The sequence below is a fragment of the Amblyomma maculatum genome, chromosome 5 (assembly GCF_055883805.1).
Source record: "Amblyomma maculatum isolate TAMU_Amacu chromosome 5, ASM5588380v1, whole genome shotgun sequence".
In the NCBI taxonomy this organism is placed as follows: Eukaryota; Metazoa; Arthropoda; class Arachnida; order Ixodida; family Ixodidae; genus Amblyomma; species Amblyomma maculatum.
This window is the reverse complement of record NC_139348.1, coordinates 145,508,940-145,532,273: the sequence shown is the minus strand read 5'-3', so window position 1 is coordinate 145,532,273 and position 23,334 is coordinate 145,508,940. Positions and strand designations below refer to the sequence as shown.

General features: G+C 44.4%; 1 protein-coding gene, 1 non-coding gene and 1 pseudogene across 3 annotated transcripts in view; 2 read left to right on the top strand and 1 right to left on the bottom strand.

Annotated features, from left to right (window-relative positions):
* Positions 1–4,025: 4,025 nt before the first annotated feature.
* Positions 4,026–4,097, bottom strand: TRNAP-AGG (transfer RNA proline (anticodon AGG)). The gene has a single exon. It is a non-coding gene; the product is annotated as a tRNA-Pro (tRNA).
* Positions 4,098–4,290: 193 nt separating this feature from the next.
* LOC146189854 (poly(A)-specific ribonuclease PARN-like) overlaps positions 4,291–23,334 on the top strand; it is a 46,517-nt gene continuing 27,473 nt past the window's right edge. For both annotated transcript variants that reach the window (XM_084604620.1, XM_084604621.1), the window contains exons 1-10: positions 4,291–4,426; positions 4,534–4,611; positions 4,688–4,755; positions 4,976–5,043; positions 7,528–7,609; positions 9,361–9,421; positions 11,368–11,527; positions 13,266–13,596; positions 20,983–21,117; positions 23,090–23,176. In XM_084604620.1, the coding sequence (XP_084460746.1) occupies positions 4,408–4,426; positions 4,534–4,611; positions 4,688–4,755; positions 4,976–5,043; positions 7,528–7,609; positions 9,361–9,421; positions 11,368–11,527; positions 13,266–13,596; positions 20,983–21,117; positions 23,090–23,176 (1,089 nt within the window). In that variant the 5' untranslated portion in view covers positions 4,291–4,407. The remainder of the gene's footprint in view (positions 4,427–4,533; positions 4,612–4,687; positions 4,756–4,975; positions 5,044–7,527; positions 7,610–9,360; positions 9,422–11,367; positions 11,528–13,265; positions 13,597–20,982; positions 21,118–23,089; positions 23,177–23,334) is intronic.
* On the top strand, positions 17,215–20,053 carry LOC146189855 (uncharacterized; annotated as a pseudogene).

The window sequence follows — 23,334 nt, the reverse complement described above, 5'->3', positions numbered from 1 at the left end:
ACTGAAATATTATGCGCAGAATAAGTTCCATACCGGAAGGTTTCTTACGGTTTGAGTTCCGAACCGGACATGATTCGTCCTATATATGCGCTCGATACCGGACATGGTCTGTCCTGTTCGACCTAAATTCCGCACATAGCCTGTCAAATATGAGCTCCATAGCGGACTGGTATGTCCAGTTATAGCGTTATATCAGTCCGGTATAAACCTGTTAAGACTTTGCACAGAACGGGTCGCACCGATATGAGATTCATACCGGACCATACAGGTCTGGTGAAAGCCGACTTGTCGTGATACGGAATTTTTAATAGAGTATATATACTCTCAAATCGCGAGTTTAAACGAATACTCTGAAATCCATTTTTATACATCAGCCCATATCTCCTCCCCCGGCAATATGCTCGCCGTGTCTAGAGTCTGAACTTTGACATGAATTTCCTTTCTGACCTGCGGTGAACCGAGTGCGCTACCGCATATATAGTTTCAGGACTTCTGCCTACGAATCTCCGTATTGGAATTCGTAGACTACTCTTCCCTCTCTGCACAATTCCTCTTTTATATAGGAATTCCAGAGCATTAAAGATGCCCTTAAGTGAGGAGGAGGAGGAAGATTATGAGGAAAGGCAGGGAGGTTAACCGGTAAAGGAACCGGTTTGCTACCTTGCACTGGGGGAGAGGGGTAGGTGGGTATAAAAGTTGTGGGTGAGAAAGGGATGGGTGAAGACAGTACAGTCACATTACATACATGTCACATGACCTCACGTCACAGTCATATCACTTAACATAAAAAATCATAGCCTTTCGATCAGTCCTGTGCTTTTTATAAAGCGGAGCAGTGCCTGGAGGCCTTCACCGCAGATGATCGCTGTGGCCAGGGACCTATAGGATCTTAATTTCAGTCAGTGGGCGTCCATCTAGACGCTCCAGCGCACGGCATAGACACTGTCTTTCCTCGCTTTATATGGGGCACTCACAAAGAATGTGGCCTATAGTCTCGTCGTACCCGCAGTTTGTACATACAGGGCTATTTGCCATACCTATCACAAAAGAATACGAGTTTGTAAATGCTACACCAACCCACAGGCGGCACAGCAAAGCTTCTTCACATCGGGGTAGGCCAGATGGAAGCCGGAACTTCAGGTCAGGGTCCAGGGATTTTAGGCGGCAGTTCGCAAACTGGTCAGAATTCCACAAGGAGAGCATGTGTTTCCGCGCAAGTGCGCGAAGCCTGCCCGCTGCGTCTGCCCTGGAAAATGGAATCAACACACAATCGCTGTCTTGGTGAGCTGTTCGTGCGACCTCGTCCGCCCGAAGATTGCCCGATATGCCGCTGTGTCCTGGAAGCCATTGGTAGATGATGTCATGTCCTCCCTTTATGGCATAGTGATGAAGTTGTCGTATTTCCGCGACGAGTTGCTCATGGGCTCCACGGCGAAGCGCCGCTTTTAAGGCTTGAAGAGCTGCTTTTGAATCTGTGAAAATAGACCATCGTTGAGGGCTTTGCTGACTAATATGCCTAATAGCGACACGTAGAGCGTTTAGTTCTGCGGCTGTTGAAGAAGTGCGGTGATTTGTCCTAACTTTTATTTCTGTAGTAATTGCGGGTATGACCATGGAGCCTGAAGAACTCACGGCATTCACTGAACCGTCGGTGTAGACGTGCATACGATTTGCATGGTACTCATGGAAGTATTGATTTGTTTTAGTTAAGAGAGGGCTGTAAACTTACGTCCTCGCTTTTATTTTCTTTTTCCCTTGGTTTGCCCTAGCTTTCCTCCTTTCTTCGTGCTAAGAAGGGTGCATATTCTTTCGTAGTGGTTTGATCGTCAGGCGCTTGCGAAGGAGTTTGGGTAGCTGTGTTTTCGTGTCCTCGGGTGGAACTTCCACGCCTATACCTAGGCGCTCTGGTATGACTCTGCCTGCCTTGGTGCGCTTAAGCCGTTCTTTTTGCATTGGGAGGTGAGCCTCCTTGAGTTCCTCTAGTGTATTATGTATTCCCAGTCCCATGAGTCTTCCTGTCCACGTGTAGTTTGGTAGCCCCAGGGCTGCTTTGTATGCTTGCCTAATTATTGTCTCGGCTTTGCCTTTCTCTACAGCATCTATAGTTTTACGTATGGCAGTGCATACACCATCCTACTCAGGACAAATGCCTGCACTATCCTACAGAGGTCGTTTTCTTTGACTTCTCTACTACGGCTGGAAATTCCTCTGATTAGCCTAATTGCAAAATATCTGGAAGAGATCTCGACGAACCTGACTTTACTGGGAGTATGTTGTGTTTGCAGATTTGAAGCTCGTCCTCCAGAAAGTAACTGGTTTTACACTTATTTTAACCCTTTGGCTATACTGGGGACTACAGCGGACCCGAGGTAACAGGGAGACTGCTGCAGTTATAGTTATTTAACTAAATACCTCAATTAGCGTTGTAATTTTCCTTTTATGGGGCTTGTTATTGACAGACTTTGAGCTCGTCCTCCATATAGTCCAAATAGTGTAGCCGCGAAAAAAATTCCCTTGAAAATATTACCACGCGCTAGAAGGCCTGCAAACGTCACTCTGATAGGCCGCTCGCAACACAACGCCTCGTACATCGCTCTACGGCAAGACCTGAGAAACAGAAGTGCGCACGGTGGTACGTTACCTGTAGCCGTCAAGTTCGCTTCAACTGCAGCCTCGCTGGTAGCAGCCACGCAGGTAACCAATGCGAGCACTAATGCGACCTACGCCGGACCCGTTCGCTGGTTCTGTGTCATTGTGTTAAGCCATACACCGGGCGACATTTGTCGGCCTGGTTATGTGCATTTGTTTAATAAAATCTTTTTCGTTGCAGCGAAAACGCAAATAAGCGCAGGTGTAGCCTATATATAAATCCAGTTCTCCGAAAGCACCCATATCACGAATTCACAAGAATTTAGCATTAATCCAATGTGTGTTCATGCTGAGGACATGCATTCGCAACAAAGTTAGACCACCCTCGCGGCGCCTGGCTCGCCTCTTTCTCCGGTCCCGACTATTCAGTTTGCTCTATTCAGGACAAACAATTGCCAACCCGTGGCAGTCAGGTGCGGCAGCGGAGTGCGTTGCATATGCTTATATTAAAGCAGAGCGGCTGAAAGCATCGTAGACTAGGATTTGTCTATACCGTTTTCGTAAGCACAAAACTTTGTTCCTTTTATCTGTAGAACTAAGAAAAGAAAATGTGGGCTCGTCGGGGATTTGAACCCGGGACCTCTTGCACCCTAATTGGGAATAATGCAACAGACCAACCAGCCAATTTTTTTTTCTTTATTGCCTCCGTGTCGAAAGTACCGCTTCTGTTGTCCCTTATTATTTTTGATGTCAGATGTGACTGCTTGATTATAAAATCCCCACAAGCAAGGGAGTCACTGGAAATTTTATTTGTGTTGTGTGTATTGTGTCGAAGAAAGGCAATAAAGACCAACGAGAAGGCGGCGCGCATCTTTACCTGAAAGTAGGTTACTCATGGACGGGTCCACAGGCATTCACCATAGGCTAGCTAATAAGGGACACTAATTTTTGAAACATAGGCTTTTTGAGGTATAGTGACGGCGGCTTCGGTTGCCAATTGTATCATTGTTAGTGGACATTATATTTTTAATAATTCATAATAATTATAGTCGCACTTACATATTTGTAGCTGCGCATTAGTACAATAACCATGATAATTCTTTAGAACTTCGAGGATGTATTTCCATCTGTTCTTGCCCTTTTTTAAAGTAAGCGCCGTCAATCCATAGTGAAATTAATAGTGAAGAAACAATCTACTCGAAAGAAAATACAGCGATTACGACGACCGCCGTGGTTTCAAATAAGCGACAGGGCCAGGGTACGAGCATTAGTGTGTCGTAAACAGAAGACGGAGGCATATTCGGCATTCTTTTAAACGCTGTCAGTCCTAGGCGGAAATATAAAAAAATCACTGCCGAACCGGCATAGCACTGTTCCTTAACGGAGAGGCCTAAAAACAAGCGTATCAAACATTGACACGAAAAAAAAAAAATTCTGGGCTCGTCCGGGATTTGAACCCGGGACCTCTCGCACCCTAAGCGAGAATCATACCCCTAGACCAACGAGCCAGGTTGTACAGACATGCCGCATATAATAATTATAAATGCATTAATAATACTATCGTGCATTATCAATTTTTAGTAAAATATTTTGCATTCTTGAAAATGTTTTTGTTTTAATTTTACTTTCAGTGGTTAAAAAGTTTGGACTTGACCCATAAATGCCGCAATGCCAGCGGCAGCCGGCCGTGCAGCCGGCAAGCTTTCACATGAAAAATGGCGGCCGCCTGAGAGCACGTAAAAGCCCAGAACCACTCAAAAAGAGAACGCCGACGCGTAGACGTTGTAGATTCTCGTGAATGCTGTCGTGCCGCAAACCATGGAAGTAACATTAGAAAGTAAGTAGTTCAGGGCTGAGTTTACACCACCAACGCGTTCTCAGAGGTAGCAGAGTACCTGCGCGATGCTTGTATTACATGCCGGCTCATATTCTTGTGCATCTCAGATTTCCAGGAGCAGTTCGGCGTGCTCAAGGCAGCCGTTGAAGCTGCTTCGTTCGTTGCCATTGACTGCGAATTCACGGGTAAGTCCCGCAAAGATGCGTAAATCGAAGTTGTGTGGCCGTTTGCTGCAGCTCCATGAACTTCCTTTGCTTTCAGGTCTCCAATTGGAGAGGTGCACTCATGCTTTTGACACTCCGGAGGAGCGCTACCGAAAACTGAGAGAAGTATGTCTTCAGTGGGACGTTTGTGACAACGTATCCACCATAGAAACAGCGAATGTCTGTTGCGTTTTATTTCTGCTCCAAAGCGCGCGTAATGTGTGAAAGGAAGAAACCATTTCTGGAAACCGAAAGCGTATACATGAACAATTTGTTCGCTACTCCTTGACACCTCTTGACTGCAGTGTCGTTCTCTGTTTCCTTTTTTCGCCTCGTCTATTTTCAGTCTACTCAAGAATTCCTCACGGTTCAAGTCGGTATCTGCGCTTTTCAGTTCGACAGGTCGAAACACGGGTGAGTTGACGAGAAAGCTGCAGCAACCGTTGTGCTACGTTGTGGGAGATCGATGGTGACTGTTGTGTGTAACGCGGCATGAAAGCAGAAACAAAGACTGGGTAAACCAAGTGCTACTGCACTTTGACTTAAATATCTTTAGGGCATAAAACAGGAAAGCACAGCTCTATAGACTGACACTTTGTTGTATGTTTTGTGTGTCATGCCTTAGCTTTATTTAAATTTAAAGTATTTAAATTACGAATCTAGCATACTGATGATCTTTAACGGTAGCCAGTATGTATACTTATAATGTAATGGAAAACAGGAGGGATTTAAAATGTGCCATCCAGAAAAATTAATTTGTGCTGCTGGCACGACACTTCAGCATAAATGGCTGCCCTTTTTTTTTTTTGGTAACACACGCCCTTATTAAATCTGTCTTCTTTTTGTGCTAAAAAGGACAAACACGCACTAGCCCATGCACCTGTGCTTCTAAACTTTCAATGAAGTTAAAGACTGTGTGCAGTCTAGTAAGGCTTCAAATTTTATGTTTTCATTCGGAGCATTAGTCTTTGAATGCCATATTGTTAATGTTCTTACTATTATTTGTTTGTAAAAGCAGTAAAAAAGACCAAAAAATGTAAGAAACTGTCAGAAAGGCCTGCAGATGTAAGATGTCGGTTTGAGCTAGGCAAAATGAATGTAGCAAATGCAGAAGCGCTGAAAACGGGAACTAGAAGTGCTGATAGCTGAACAACTGATGTTCTCAGTTGTTCCCGTCTTCAGCACTTTTGTATTCGCCTGTAGAAGCACTGCAAACAGGGCATGCTTTGGAAAGGAATAAAGGAATGCACGACTCTTTTTGTGCTGTGACGAAATGCGAATGGTTGTTTCATGTCAGCCCAGTGCGGCAATATACATGGCATTGTTTTAACCTGTGCATCGCGTGTTCAGGATGTTGCATGTTTTTGCCGCTCACTCGACTGGAAATTGGGCCTTAGCAACACAAGTATTGAGGCTTAGTTATGGCAGCTATATGCAAATTTTTGTTACCTGCGAATGTTTTGCGTACATTGAAAACAACCTACCTTTTTGTCATCACAGCAGAGTGACAAATTGGTTTTGGCCAACTGTGATTTGACGTTTGGCTCTATTTAAGGGGCTGGAATATGCGCAAACTTCAGGGTAGCGTCAGATATTGTTAATAAGGAACTCCTGCAGAACTGTTCATGAAAGTCGTACGGCATAACTCCACCAATGTGGAACTGTTTGAAGAAAGTTTTCTTTCTCACGAATTCTCTATAGGGCAGCTGCAGTACTGCCGATGTCTGTCTGTCTTTTAGAGCGCAGCTCTTTGGCGTCTGTTCCTGGGTTTCGCGTCGGCGTCGGCCTCGTAACCAGCTCCGCCCCCCTTTCATCCCCCCAGCGCTAGCAGCGACAGACTGATACCGCTGGATGCCGCTGACGTCGCTAGAGAGTCAAGATAACGTGACTGCATAGAACACCGTCGCCGCCATGCAGAAAGAGGAGGGGAGGGTCACCCCCCCCCCCCCCTGTTCCTGGGTGGCAGATAGGGTGCTCTTCAGTTGCCGACGCACCGGTTATTTCACGTAGGCCCCGGCACGTCGACGAATACGTGACCACCTTCCCACGGCTAGACCTGGTTCTTGGCGCTGCGGAAGCGAGGGTATCATATTGTTTGCGTCGGCATCAGCGGCGTTGTCCCTGAAACCAACTCCGCAGCTGGGGTTGACTCACTATCGGCGTCAGCAGCATCAGTCAGTCGCTGCTATCTCTTCCCTCCTCCCTTTATCGCGTTGTCCGCTTGCTGCGCGCGCTTCTGCCCCCATCGTTTGCTGCTGGGTGTACACGCCGCCCCCCTCCCCCCTCTTCCTGCGAGTCTCCGGTTGTCAAAGCGCCGGCTCGAACTTAATTCCTTTCTTCGCTCCTCCTCCAATGCAACCCCTGTGCGGTGGCAATCAGAGAGCCAGATCGGTGGCGGCGGATCTGTATATGTGCACCGCCCGAGCCGAAATTGCCGCTGCCGTTCGCCACTGCGAAATTATCTGCCAGTTCTTTCTGAGCCATGAGCGAGACGACCGGTGGAAGTCCTCCGTCTGCTGCTGCTGCTGCTAAACGAGCTGCCAGAGCAGAGGCCCAGCACCGTCACTGCCAGAATCCAGAGCAGTAAGCGAGGCTGAAGCAGAAGCTCATCGCCGCCGTCGAGAAGACCCTGCCGCTCGCACCGCCGAAGCGGAGGCTCATCACCACTGCGAGAGCAACCAGGTGTAAGCGAGGCTGAAGCAGAAGCTCATCGCCGCCGCCAAGAAGGCAGTCTTTGTTAAAGGAATACGTGTGAAAAATAAAAAAAAAATTTTGTGATAGCGCATACATGTGTTGCTCGATTTCTTTGCCTCAATCTATCGAAAAGGTGAAACAGCTTATTTGCTGCGCTCAAATTTCGCATTGGGAAGTAACGTAATCGTCGGTAATTTTTTTCAGATACAAATACAAGGCGTTCAACTTCTACATTTTCCCGGGACAGGCAGTTCGTGGCGCACCGGACAGAGTGTTCCAGTGTCAGGCACGTTTGCCAATACATTTCACTCTTGCTTTATAAGGCTGTTCATTATCAGCAGTTGCAACCTGCTTGCAACTGGCTTGGTTTGGTTTGTGGTGTTTAACTATCAAAGTGACTCAGGTTATGATAGGCGCCTTAGTGGAGAGCTCTGGAAATTTAGACCCCCTGGGGTTCTTTAACGTGCACTGACATCGCACAGCACGTTGACGCCTTGCTTTTCGTCTGCGTCGAAAAGTGGCCACTGTGTGATTTGATTCCTCATCCTCGGGCACAGAGGCTCGCGCCTGCATGCGGCTAGTTGTAAACTTTTTCGGTAGCTTTGTAGCATTTAATGCAGAGAACAGGAGTAAATATTGTGGTAGCTTTGGTGGTGGAGTTGAGGATGATGTTGGAGTAAAAGGTGGCGGAGCAAGATAGAATAATACTGGAAAGCTCACCTATATGGCAGAAATGCTAAAGCATTCAGATTGCAAACCTAATCAAAATAGTAGAGCTAGCAGAAGCATCTAATATAATCAGTGAGTGGAAGGACTTAACATTAGAAGCATAACATGACGTATAATGCAGGAAGGATTTGTCAAGCTCCAAGGAACAGATTAAGCCTGAAAGAAGTAAAAATAAAATTACTCATGGCTGAAAACAGAGGTGTGCATTAAAGCAGAACCAGGGCAACAGAAGTAAGCAAGTTTCTCAGAGTGAACAAGGTAATTATTACCAGGTAATTACAAGGTAATTACTTTTCAAGCAGTATATTCTTAGTGTCAGTCCCGAGGCATTTTAATGGAAGTGAAATTCTGCCTAACGACTATGTTGGATGAGCAATAGTACAGGACGAAACAGAATCAGTACGGCTGCTTCAGTGTGCATCAGTTTTAACTGCAGAGTTTGGGTCACTGCAGATAAAAGAATAAATGAAAACATCCAAAATAGCATCATTTACATAGACTCTAAGTGTTATCGCTGCATTAAGCTCTAGATATGCTGTTGAGCCACTGACAGGAAACATTATGCATAACATAGACACAAAAACATTCTATAAAATTCTGCTGGGTCCCCAGTCACGTTGAGATTAGGGATAATGAGGGAACAGATGCATGCGTTGCACATTCTAGAAGCATGGAAATAAAAGAGTTGAACTTGCAACATAGGGATTGCACGAAATTAGTCTGGTGCTAGTTTAAGTTTCGTTCTTGAATAAAGCGGTAAGAGCTAAGTGGCAGGCTGTTTGGGAAAATGAAAGAAACAAGCTGCATTCTATAAAGCCCACAGTATTAGGAGAATGGAAATCGTGCCAACACCAGAAATGCTGCCTCAAAGTAGTCTTACGTCGTCTGCGTGTAGGACACATACACAGTTTCTTATTAGCAAACAAAAAGACAAACCTGTGCATGAATTTTGTGGTAATGAGCTCACTGTAAATCACAGTTTAATCACGTTTACTAAACTCGAAGACCTGGCGAAAAGATATTTTACATTATTTTACAGTCAACGCATCCCATGTCATCCAGCAGTTACTTTTAGGTGAACACGCACATCATCATTTTTCGTATGTTCTCGCATTTCTCAAGATGGCCAATTTTTCATGCCAACTGTAGTGATCTAGACATCTAACCTCGTGTTTGGTGCATGGTAGCCGTAGTTGCTTATGCACCATAAACCTTATAACTGTCTTCTGTGCACCTGTGTGTCACACCAATTTGTGCTTCAAGTTTTTTTTTTTTTTTTTGCATAACTTTTTTGCAATCTCTGTGCAGGCTAGCAGCTGTCGCTTCCTGCGTCAACACGGCTTTGACTTCAACAAGCTCATCTGTCAGGGTTAGGAAGTTTTTCTTACCTTTAATTATTAATATTTATTAATTATAATAATTACTTTTGTTATTTTGCTGAAACAGAAAAAGAAATCTAATTAACTAAAAAAACGACCAGAAGGAAATAAAATGCATCTACTAGGCATTCCGTCATATGGCATTTTTGCTAACAGACAGGTGACAAATGGTTCCGTTCTTTTTTGGGGGCTTGTTCGTATAGGAACAGTGTTATGGTAGAATGGTAGAACCGACAGTGATTTTTTGTTATTTCCGTCAAGAACTGATAGCGCTTAAAAGAATGCTGAATATGCCTCCGTCTTCCGTCTTGCGGCACACTTCTTATGCTCGTGCCCTGGCCCTGTCACTTTGAAACCACAGCGGTCATCATATTCGCTGTATTTTCTTTCGTGTAAATTGTTTCTTCTGCCACAATACAGCTATGGACGATGTGTCCCTTAATTTTACTATTGATTGACGGCGCTGACCTCAAAAAGCCTAGTTCTAAACATTCATATCCCTTGAAACACCTAGGTCTAGCTCACTTTAGCCTATGATGAATGCCCGTGGACCCGTCTATGCTTAACCTACTTTCAGATAAAGATGCGTGCCGCCTTCTCGTTGGTCTTTATTGCCTATCTTCGACACAATACACACAACACAAAATAACATTTCTAATTACTCCCTCGCTTGTGGGGATTTTATAATCAAGCAGTCACATCTGACGTCAAAAATATTAAGGGACAACAGAGGTGGTACTTTCGACACGGAGGCAATAAAGGAAAAAAAAATTTGGCTGGTTGGTCTGGGGTATTATTCCCAATTAGAGTGAGAGAGGTCCCGGGTTCAAATCCCCGACGAGCCCACATTTTCTTTTCTTAAGTTCCACAGGTAAAAGGAGCAAAGTTATGTGCTTACAAAAACCGTATAGACAAATCCTAGAGCCAATGATTCAGCACCAAAATTTGGTTCCAAGGGGTGATCACGAAGTCTGTTCATGGTCGAGACGAAGTATCAGGTTTTAAATAAATGATGGCGTAGAATTTTCACTCATTGAAAAGTTCAGTCTTCCCTTCTATAAATGTGACTGTTGTCTGATAGCTAAAGACCCACACACAGCCGGGCTTTGCTAAATTGAGAATTGAATGCAATGATTCTTTGTGTCTTCTTTAATGGGTGGACACATAAGAAAATATTTGTTACATGATCATTCTTTGAAATGATGCGCACAACATTCGTAATTTATAAGCATGGATCACCGAGTGAACTTAGCCTGTGCCCATTCGATCATTTGCGAATGCGTTCCTTTGTCACAGCTTTTTTTCTCTTACGTAGCTGTGGCTTCAGTTTCAGTGAGCCGAATGGCTGTTGTGATGTGTTATAAGCAGACGTGAGGTCATGTAGGCGTGCCAAAACTGCAGCATAATTGTTGCAATCAGTCAGCGGACAAACCTTGGTTTTTGAGCATTTTATATGCGGTGTCATATCTACTTGTGATGTCAAGTTCACTGCTTGTGTTTGATTTATGAAGTCAAAACTAAAATCGCTCCGGAGGGGAAATAAAATTAAAATGACCTACTTGCTATAGTTGCGCGTCATGCGGCGATTGCATATGTACACAAAAGAATGACAAAAGAACAAAGTGCATTTCATGTTTTGTTTCCGTCATTCTTTTATGTATGGCTTTGTTTCTGTGGTAATCAGTCCAGCGCATCATTTTTCTGAGCTAAATGCAACATTGTTTTTTTTTTTTTTTGTTTACTAGAGGACATGTAATGTGATTAGGGCTTTCTTTATAGCGTAAACTTTGGTTGAAAGCTTTAGGTCAATCAAATTCTCAAGATGCTAGAGCCTCGAGGTAACGAGGCGGCTCTACGCGGCCACTGAGTGGACATTTCCCATCGTACTTACTGTAAAATCGTCCTAATGGAGTGGATATTGTTTGTGTGGCTTCAGGAATCTCCTTCTTGAGGCCCGAAGAATTTTCGCAGCTCAGCCAGGCACTGGGCGAGCGGCATGTGCAGCAGCTCAAGGATCTCAGTTCGACCAACGGCCCTGCAAAATCGAACAGGGTGGGCATCCCCAAGGAAGCTCAGGGCTTCATCGACGAAGTGCTGTGAGTCAACGCCGGTCCCTCACTCATCACGGGGCTACTGCAGACTGCACCTTGCAATTTCAAAGCAATTAAAGTACTAAAAGGGCCAGGTTTACATGGAAAAGAGAAAAGCAGAGAAAGCCTGGTGGAATGTGCGCTCTCAAGTATAATTAAAGGAACAGTGGGGATAAATTGAAGTCAGCCTATATTGATAGATTTTTGCATTTCAATGCAAAAGAGACTACTGTTAATGAAAATGAGAGTAGTCTCACTCCAACCACTTCGGGCTGTTTTCACAGACAAATTATGATGATGTCAAGTGTAGCTGTCTTGCCCTGGCTACGGCATCCACGCGGCATGTAAGATCATCCGAACGATAACCATTTCTTAACCAACATAAGTGGGTGTGCAATGCCAAGCAGGGCACGAGTTCGACGCATTTGGTGGAAAAAAGTTGGCAAACCTTGAGTATGATTTTGAGTTCTTAATTATTAGTTGCCTCAGGTTTTTATCATGCTACACTCTAGCAATTTAGAGAGCCTATTATACACCATGGGCACAAGGTACTGTAAAGTCCTTTTAGAGGTGGAGGGAGCTCAAAAGTGTTTCAAAGTGAGCAAGGGTTTCAAGAATGCAATTTGAGAACCCCAAGTAAAGACCTATCACCTCCTTCAGGCTAAACAGAAATTCTCGAGCACGTGCAGCTTGCAGTTACGACGAAACTATACCCCACATTCTTTGTGAGTGCCTCATATATGGTGCAGAAAGACAGTCTCTCTGCCGTATGCTGGAGCGTCTAGATCGATGCCCAATGACAGAAATCAAGATTTTAGACCACTGATTGCGGCGATCGTCGGCGGTGAAGGCCTCCCAGGCACTGCTCTGCTTCATGAGAACCACGGGCCTGATCGATAGGCTGTGATTTACTCACTGCACGGACTTCACTGTTTTACTGATTTTATATTCCTGTAAGCCCCTTTTATATCCATTCACCACCTTACCCCAGTGCAGGGTAGCAAACCGGTTGCTTCTTCCGGTTAACCTGCCTGCCTTTACTCCTCCTATCTCTACTCTTCCTCCTTCAGCATGTAACTTGGAATGACATTAGCATCGCAGGGCGTGTCAATAGCTGGCTTCAAGTCTACTCTAGTGAGCATGCAGGCTACCCGTTATCCTATTCCATTATCTTTGTTGTCTCGTTATCTTTGGCTCCTGTTGCAAATGAGCTGCCAGCACTATGTTGACACTAATGATGTTAGTTCACGGCAGATGTGCAAGCGTTCATTTTAGGCTTGCAAGTGGCAGTATGTATATGTTCAAAATTTAGAGGCGAAAGACTTTTTTGGCTCGTGAGTGGCGTCCCGAGACAGATTCATAGCCAGTCCAACAGTAGCCATGTAATAAGCCCACATTGGGTAAATTGGCTAAAGTATCTAAACATTGGGTAATCAATAGCCAAAAGCCATAAAGATAATAAACAGCACAGAAATATTAAACAAGAAATAAAAATAGAAGAAAAATAACAATGAATGAAGATAAAAACAAAAAGTACAAAAGTACAAAGAATTGGAAGTAAAATAAAAATAAAGGAAAAACACCATGGCTTTCACCTTCCTGCACCTAAGCAGTCTTAAATGTCTCCTAGAAATAGGTATTCTTGGTCTTATTTCCAGCTTCAAAATGGAGGGGCAATATCTTCTTCTCATGCTGTTTTTTTGTATGTGTGTGCGTGTGCGTGTATGTACCAAATGGCAAGCAGAGAGTCAGTGGGCAAGTTCCTGGATGGCACTCCGTTCACCGCCTCTGCTGGCGTGGAGGTCGATATGGAGGGCGCCGAGGAAGAGTCGCCCGAGGGTGCGACGAGGGACTCCTCCGCCAAGGACGGGACCACGAAACGTGGCGTCCTGCACCTGCCCGAGTGCAGCGCGTTCAAGCGCAAGCTGATCTACCAGGAGGTCGGTGCTCGTTTTGGTGACAAGGTCCAACTGGGCACCGAGAACTGTGGTGACGGGGCACACATCGCCGTGCGGCTGGCCCGTTCCACGGAGGAGCAGCGTGCCGAGTTGGAGCTGAAGCACAAGAAGGAACGAGTGAGTGTTCCCCCCCCCCCTGTTTTGTGTCTTGTACAGTATGGTCTACTGTTACAGGGAACATGAGATCGTGTGGCCTAAATGCTTTGCAAAGTACTGCCACCGATCACTGGCAAACAGAGACGGCACCAAGGGAAGGGCAGTCACCTTGCTTACTGAACATGCACTTTTTCAATCATTTGTTGCTGGATTTCTTGGAGGGCTTTATAAAGCATGGCAGCAACGCAGGCCTCATGTTGCCTTTAACAGTGAACCATACTGTACAGTCAGCACCAGTGTGAAAAATTTTCTGGCAGAATTTGCAAGGCTAACCCCACCTGTAGCCAGCAACACCTCAACTAGTATGAAAGGAAAGGCCCACTGTCCACTAAAGAATGCATTGGTCAGATATTTAGTGGAATCCCCCTAGGAGATTTGTAGTAAGGGTGTAATTAGTTGCTGACAAATCTACGTATCTACTCCGCCTTCAGGGATTTCCCTAAATATCTTACCAACACCATTCCCACTTCTAGTTATTGATTGATTCGCTCTCACCCTACCATCCAATCTGCTGGCCATCATGGTTAGTTCAGTTGGTAGAGTGACTGTCCCGAAAGCTGGTGTTTCCGGGTTTGATCCCCGAACCAGGACGAATTTTTATTCAACTACAAATTTTCTGAGAAAGCTGTAAAGCTTTCCTTTGTAGCCAGATGGCTGTATTTGGGTTGACATCATTGAGTAATTACTCCATTATTGAAGAATAAATTGTGTAGCTAGTTCTTCACTGAAGGTTTAAGTGTCTCTTAGGCATTATCTGTTCAGGGACAAGCTGTTAGGAACAACAGCTTTCACCCACTCTTATCAAGTAATAGTTGGCTTAGTACAAATATTGTGCTCGCTTTCGTATTAGAGCTCTATCTCGTACTTGATATCAAAGCCTGTGCTCGTGAGAGCCGAAATATGCTGCCTGCATCTTGCGGTTAGTACATATCGAAGTTTTTTTGTTTTGTTTTTTTCACTTGTCTAAGGCATTGCTTCTTGTTTCCTGATTTGTTTAATGTTCATTTTAATGTATGTCGAGGACAAATCACTTGTTTTGATTGGTTCATGAGTTCTGATGAAAAAGCAGTTACTTCGACATTTGCTTTTTTAGCTGCTAGGAGAAGCCATGGAATGCAGCACAGGTACAGTTACCGGGTTGTATCGAATCTGCATGTCAGGAATTCCTCAATAAGCCAAACGTTTCCCAATTCCTCTGCAATGCTTCCATGGAGGTTTAGGTATTTGAGAACTTCATGCAGTAAAGGTGTTGCGGCTGTTGACCTTGACGTAACAAACATGTTACGCTGATTGTCTGATGGTTAGCGCTCAGTTGCGGGAAATTTGGCCGAGCCACGCGAAAGTTCCGTGAAGGTAAACCACGAACTGGCGGGGTAGGAAAGTCTATGATAATCGCAGTGAGAAATTGCAGCTGATAAAGGGCACTGTGCTCCAATGCCATCAGTGCATCCATCGTTGCAGCCAACACAACGGTCTCCACCACTTGCATGTTTGAAGGTGACAGCTTTGCTTGGGGCCATTGCAGGAACGTGTCGAACGAGATAGATCCATAGCCAATCCAACAGTAGCCACATAACAACCAACATTGGCTTAATTGGCTAAAGTATCTAAACGTTGGCTAATCAATAGCGAAAGTCATGAACCAATCCAGAAAGGTTGTAAATCGATCAACAAGTCTGAGAACTCAATCCAGTAGCCACATAACAAGCCAACGTCAGTTTGGTTTGGTTTGTGGGGTTGTAACGTCCCAAATTGACTCAGGCTATGAAGAAGCCGTAGTGGAGGGCTCGGGCAGGGGTGAGAATGGCTCTTTGCCGCAGTCATATTGGTACCAGCGTGGTTGCTGAGCCTTTCTACATGTTTATGACCTTGAGAGATGGGAGTTTACTGTAAACTTTTTTAAGGTTATTTCATCCACATTTACTCCTGTTTTTTTTTCATTCTACATTGTCCTTTAGGCTTGTTGCGCAAGAAATGCATCCAATGAAATTTTGAGTGTAAGGAAAAATTGCCAACTCTTCTCAATTTTTTATAGTATTCTGGCTTGACTGTATCACCCACCACCATAGTCATCTTTTTCTTTTTGTGGAAAAAAAAGTTGCTATTTATTTTCGACTATCTGTACTTATTTTCTAAATTACATATTCAAAAATATTCTGCTCGTTGCCAAATTTGCATTTTCACTTTCACTCTAGGGATGCGCGAATATTGAATTTTTAGAATACGAGTCAAATACAAATAGGGAGAGAAAAAAAATGCCTTCGAATATTGGATATTGAAGGAGTTCCAAGAAGAAAGGGGAAATAAAAAATAGCAGTCACTGTTTACAGTAAAAGCTTGTTAAATCACAACTTGTTAATTCAAACTTTTGGATAATTCGAACTAGTCATCGTGGTCCGGTCCACACTGCATAGAAGTAATGTGTATAACAGCTCGTTAATTAATTAAAAAATTGGCGCCATCATCAATAATTGGAGCTGCGCGCTGCCAAGCGTCGTTGAAAACTAAGCTTTCACAGCTGAATGACAGGTGGCAGAACCGTCGACACGCTGGCATAGTTGGGAGACTGGGCAGGCTAGGCCTTTTTCCTTTGTGTGGCGAACGACTCCGAAAGACGATTGGTGTTGTGAATGCTAGTTTTGCACGCCGCTTGCCTTGAGCTTGTGTCCGTGAGATGTGTTTGCACAGAAAATACTGCGCCTAAACGGTGCAGGAGAAAGTGGATATTTTGCGTGAAGTGGACCAAGGGAAGATCAGCAAAGTGGAAATCACGAAAAAGCATGATATCTTTCCAAGCACATTTTCGACGTACGTACACAATAGAAAGGCCATCGAGGATGCATACGAATCAGATTTATCCAACAGCAGAAAAATTCGGCTACGATCAGCAAAGTACCCTGAGGTTGAGACCGCAGTCATCACATGGACGATGGAAATGAGAAGCAATAATATATCCCTGAGTGGCCCAATCATCATGGCAAAGGTGGCCGATTTCGCCCTGTGCATGAATGTGCAAGATTTTTCTGCCTCCGAAGGATGGTTCCACCGCTTTAGAGACAGACATAATCTTGTCTTCCGGGTGCTGTCCTGTGAAGCAAAAGAAGTAGATGCGGAGACTTACGCAACGTGGCGAAGAGGTGCCCTGCGGCAGTATTTGGACAGTTTCCCAGCAGAGGACATATTTAATGCCAATAAAACAGCTTTGTTCTACAAGCTTCAACCAGACAAAACTATAACATTCACAGGGAACAGCTGTGCTGGCGGTAAGCGCAGCAAAGAGCGGATTATCGTTTTGGTCACCGCGAATATGACCGGGATGGAGAAATTTCCACTTTTTGTGATTGGGAAGTGATGGGCGAGTTGTTCAAGAAGTGGCTGCTGAAGTTTGACCGGAAGATGGAGCTAAGCAACCAACAAGTTTTGCTCATCGTCAATAATTGCTCGGCGCACAAGGTTGACGCTGAGCTGAAAGCTACCAGATTGGTGTTTCTGCCCGCCAAAACGACTGCAACCCTGCAGCTGATGGATTAGGGCGTTATTAGAAACATGAAGTTCTACAGGTGCTGTATGCTCAAGCGCATGATTTTGTGCACGGGCAACCAAAAAAGCCACAGCATCACATTGCTCTCAGCAATGCACATGTGTGTGTGTGCATGGGAGCAGGTAACGCCATCTATGATTGCGAACTGCTTCCACCACTGGGACTTTGTTGCTGGAATGCAGAAAAGTGGCGACGACGAGAGTCAAGAACCCCTCCCTGCGGGCGATGCGTGCTGCACTTTACGACGTAAGTTTTGATGACTACGTTCAAGTGGACTGCGATGCAGCAGTGTGCGGTGCCCTATCTGATGAAGACATTATTGCTGCAGTTCTTGGTGAGCGGTCTGTCCCAGAAGGTGCGGAAGATGAGGATGACGAAGAGGAAGAGGCGCCCGTGCGGCCGTCCGTAGCAGAAGCAGTGGAAGCGCTGATTGTCGCGCGCCTTTTCTTCAGCTTTGAAGACGGGGAAGAAGACTCTCTGCGTTGCATTCGCGTCCTGGAAGATAGAGTAGCAACTGTTGTTCTCAGAGAAAAGAGGCAGAAGGGGATAACCGATTTTTTTTTGGCAAATAAATGCTTTTCGTGCCCTTCGCGCTTCAAGTGCATTCATTTTTGCTCACTTTCATTAATTTGAATTTTGGTTAATTCGAACTGGCTTAGCAGACTCATGGAATTCAAATTAACGAGTTTGTACTGTACACTGTTTACCGTGTTTACATCAGATTTGATCATGGTACAGTAAAATAGTGTTAATTTGACCTCTTTAATTTGGAAATTCGGCTAATTCGCAAGGCTTTTTTTTGGGCTGGTTGGTACAGATTACTCATTTTGGCGAGGCTTGAAGCGCAAGAAAGACATGGACGTGAGGAGACGCAGGACACAGCACTAACTCACAGCTGAGTTTTATTTGGGGCACGGAGCAAAAAAATAAAAATGTGCCGATTCTATGACCATCGCGGAATATGATTTCCTTTTCTGACAGATTAACCGACTAAGTACCTACACACATAGCTGCATTCTCGCAAATCAAACGCGCCTTGATTATTTTGCATATGCATCTTAGCCTCCTCCTTGCCTCAACAGTGCACTCCCTGAACGCTGCTTGGTGCGTCACTGTACTTTTGTTTTTATTTTGGGATGGCGTCACATTGTCCTAACATGTATGCATATATTCCACGTGTATACCTACATTTTGCTTCCAATTAAGTTAAAACTTCACGCTTGTGACATGCAGTTTCACCGCAACGTTTCAGCGCGCGGACAATGCGGGGAAGCATCCTCAAAACGTGACGGGGCTGTCTTTTCAGGTACATTCAATAATTCGAACAGCATTTTTGCCTGTTCTTTGAGGGCCGAATTGATGACATTTTACTGTATCCAAAGACTCTATAATATTCATTAGTGTTCAAATATTCCAAAATTGTTGGTGTATACGGTAATTTTGGATTGTCGAAAAAACCCCCAAGTATAAATTTTTCGAATCGAATATGAATCGAATAAACAAGCATTCGATTCATATTCTGAATATTTACACACACCCACTCTGCACCCAAACATTTGTTTGGTGCTTACCTCTAATAAATTTGCCTTTTTCTGGCCATGGTTCAGAGAAAAGATTTCATTTTTTTAGTAGAACCCGGCTATAGTAAACTCTGATATAGTAAAAACTCTGATATAGTAAAGTGAAACTGAGTCCCAGTTCATCTTCCATAGACAACTGTACATTTTTCCCCCTTTGTGGTAAAGACATTTTTGGTAAAAATCGGTTGTAGTAAAGTGTGCCTGGCCGCTGCAATGACTCCCACAATATGACATCGCCGTCCGCGCACTACTTGTAATCGCGAGGCAAAGATTTTTTTTGTATTTGAAGACAGAACACCCAGTGTTCTTTTAAGTGGCTTTACCACCTGGCTTAGCAACATTCAGGAGAAGCCTACTTCACGGAAGCCTTATAGCCGTGACGGAAAGCACGCAGCGCGTAGGAAAAAAAAAGGTAAAGCCATCTACAAAAATGGAAAATGGGTGGTGCAGTCCGTTCAGAAAGTAAAGGATAGTAAAACTGCAGCAAGAAAAAGCGAAGGGGAAGAATTGGGCAAACATTCACAGCACTGTGCAGCACGAAGCATGAGGCAGCGGAGGCAAGAAGTTGAGATGCAGCTCGTGCGGTCTTGCGCATTTATTATTTATTGCCTTTTAAAGGACAGGAAGAGCAAAAAGTTGGTTGGTTGGTTGGTTTGTAGGGTTTAACGTCCCAAAGCAACTCAGGCTATGAGAGACGCCGTAGTGGAGGACTCTGGAAATTTCGACCACCTGGGGTTCTTTAACGTGCACTGACATCGCACAGCACACGGGCGCCTTGCTTTTCGCCTCCAACGAAAAGCTGCCGCCGAGGCCGGGATTCGATCCCGCATCCTTGGGAACAGTAGTAAAGCAAAAAGTGACATCATGTTCATGCAAGGCTTTGGTTTTTACATTAAATCATACTTGGTTGTATTTGTAGCTACATTGTCCTCATGCTTAAGAGATACTTCCACAAGATGTAAAAAAATTTTTACAACAGAAAAAAATACGCGAAGAGATGATAAGGGAGAGATGGAAGGTATTTCAATGTTTTTTACATTAAGCAACAAGATGTGCTCAGTAAGTGCCCATTTAACTACCTACCAGACAGCATATTCAGGACCATGTCATCACCAACAACTGATATAGTAAAGATTTTTGCTGGTCCCAGTAACTTTACTATAAAAGGGTTCTACTAATTTATTAGGTATAGTATTCACAGCAAAATCAGGCTGTTTGCATGTCTTTCCTGCAGTACCACTCCGGGTCTTTGCTCAGCCCAACAGTTTTCGTTGTGTACGTGAAGGACATTTATTGATCGTAGGGAGCCGGTATCACGACGACTTCTTGTTGCAGAGTTAATACCCTTGGATGCAAGTTTGGTGACCAGATAAAGCCTAATAGATCACTTGAGAGGGTTCCTACTTGGTGTAAGAAATGGGGCATGGAAATTAATCTTGATAAGGTAACTTGCAACACATCAACCTATGAAAAGACGCCACTTTCTCCTATCATTCGAAAAGAATCGATTAAACCAGGTTGCCAGCATTCAATATTTAGGTATCATAATAACTCAGTCATTAAGAGAGGGCACACATATAAATAACATTTGCAATTAAGCGCTCGAACAGCTCGACTTTCCCAGATGAAGGAGGCTTCAGGAACCCCCTCAGATGTAAAATTAACTGCCTACAAGACATTATTAATGTCAGTTTTAGAGTATGCAAGCGCGGTTTGGAGTCCACATTAAAAGTATTTGAGTGATGTATTTATTTTAAGCAAGGTACATAATGTGGCCCCCAGGTTTGTCTTATCTAAGTATTCCAGGTATTCAAGCACGTCTGCCTGCCTCGGCTACCTGAAAAAATACTAAAAGTATGGTCTATTTGAAGTTCATCTTCCAACTTTAACACGACCATATCTGTATTAACAAAAGTGATCAGTACCGAAACCTGCCTAACTGTCACTCCAGTAGAAGGAGTTACTGCAAATATGTTTTACCGTTCCTGTTGTGATCTGGTACAATAAGTGTTCTTTTTTTTTTTTTTCTCGTACTCCGTATAAATGTGGAATGGTTTGTTCGGTAAAATTGTGGAAGCCTGAGGTATTCATGTCACATATTGAAAGGAATTTGCTATCTTTGCACCCAAATCACACATCGTTGTTGTGGTTTGCTCTACCGATAAAACCAGTAGAGAGAAATAGAGATTATGTTCCGTCTATTCTGACCATGACGCTCTCTCGTAGGAAGACCTGGATAGGTCGCATGGCTTTGGCAAGGTGATGGAACTGCTGGCATCCAGTGGCAAGCTGGTCGTTGGCCACAACATGATGCTGGACGTCATGCACCTGATCTCACAGTTTGTCGACGACCTGCCAAAGGTGAGCTGCATACTGTGAGTTGCATGTCCGTGCCATAGGGGCCACCGTAATCGAAACGATGGCAGCCACCAGCAGCAGAGTTACAATGCATCTCACATCGGTCTTAATACATGTAAAATTTTTATAAACATACCAAGAACCTTCTGTGCACATGATATACCACCTTCTCCCAGCCTTTTAAATCACCAGTGGTGAGAGAAGTGAGGGCAGCAAGTGAAGCAGTCAGAGCAGGCTACCGCAACCTGTTAAGAAATCTGTCCAGCTACAAGGAACAGTACTAGTTGTTTTATGGTTCTGCTTTTTAAACGAGCAGGTACAGTTTTCCTGCTTTTTAACAATATAGCGCAAGAGCCAACCAAACGGCTGGTCAGCGCTTGATAACGACAATAAGCGTGCAGCACGGCTAGAGTCCGTGTACGTGCACGAAGAGAGAGCGTTGTCTGCGATGCTGTTCCGATCACAAGGGTGCTCGCCCTGCCACAATATCTGTTCACGAAAACCTTATGGGTAGTAGAGCACATGTGCGTGAATGATATGCGACACTTAGATGACGTGATTTCCCGCTCTTTTGTTTCTCATTATGGGAAGCCGTGCTGGCAAAGCGAACCTTCTGATTTGAGCATACGATAAAAGAGGCACCAAGCAAAGCGCATGTGCTCAGTTACCTGCCTTTATTTATTTATATATATATATATATATTTTTTTTGCAAACGGATATTGTGGCAGGGCATGTGCTCTCGTAATCAGAACAGCGTTGCAGGCGACGCTCTACCTTTGTGCGCCTGCGTGAACCTTCGCCTTGTTGCACGCTTATCGCCGTTATAAGGCGCTGACCAGCAGTTTGGTTGACTCTCGTACTATATTATAAAAAAATTGGGACGGCTGTACTTCACCATTGAGCCTCTTTGGTAATAACGACCATGTCAAGCCTGCGTCAGACTAAAGCGTTTGAAGCGTTATAGACGGGACAGTACAAAGGTGCCAGTCACTAGAAATGTTCTCAAGAGTGTTGGAAAGCTATAAAGGGCCTGTCGCTGAAGAAGTGTTTGTTCAAACGAAAACGTCTGGTCATGGCGACATAGTTTCCTAGAAATGGCATCGCCGCACGCTCACTGCCTAGGATCGCAAAGCAAAATTTTCCTTTTGAAAAAGAAAAAAAAAGGAGCAAGAGGGCGCGGAATTGTCTAGAACAATGAAATTAGATAACGGTTTCACCGCGCTAACACAGAAAACGAAAATAAAGACAACACCACGGAGCGCTAACTAACAACTGGTTTTAATGGAAGAAACGGAGTCGTTTTATACATTAAAACGTGATCGTCATCGGACAAACATAAAGACACAAGGAAACCCGAGGACAGCAATCATCGCGGGCAACAAATAAATAACCAACTAGGCCCGATTCTCGCCATTTTAAAATTGGATGACCTTGTTACCTCACCACTTCCTGACAGCGGTTCGCATTATTTTCCATTGACTTTCATTAGTTCCAACTTTAATGAAGTTTAGTTCAATGAATTCTAGTTGGGTTGGTATCCCCATGCATTCCAGATTAACAGACATCTACTTTAAAAAATATTCATATGCTGCCTGGAGATGCCAGCTGTTTGTCACACAGTGATAGTCAAGGCTGACCTTGGCCTGAAATTTGTGTTGTCAAATACGTGAAATACCACGTTGTCTTTTTTTTTTTGGGCCTTTCTGGCCACTGTTTCTCTTGCCAAGGCTCCTTTACTGTTGTTTGCTTTTTAGTCGTTTGGTAGGTGTTTTGTGAGGCGGGTTTATGCAATGTGGTCTTGAGCTGAAAGTACAGCTTCGAGCACGTGCTTGCATTGGGTGTCGCTCCTTTGTTTCTGCGTCTCACACATGTTGAGACACGAATCCCTCCTAACCTAACTTATCCTTTGACCAAGTTTCCACCTGACTGCTGCATGTACAGCTTTAACCATGGAATTGTGAATTTCCCTCTCAGGACTACAATGAGTTCAAGAGCATGGTGAGGGCTTACTTCCCAAGCCTGGTCGATACCAAGGTGTTGGCCAACGACAGCGCCATCAAGGTAGGAGAAGGCATTTCAGACCCTCTTTCTGTTCAAAGTGGGGTGAATGCCTTTGGCTTGGGCAACAGAGTGAAAAGGGTCGCTAAAGAGGAAAGCATCTTGTTTGTGGAGTCTCAGGCAGACAAGTAAAGCCCGCTCAGAGGCAAAAACAGAGCCTT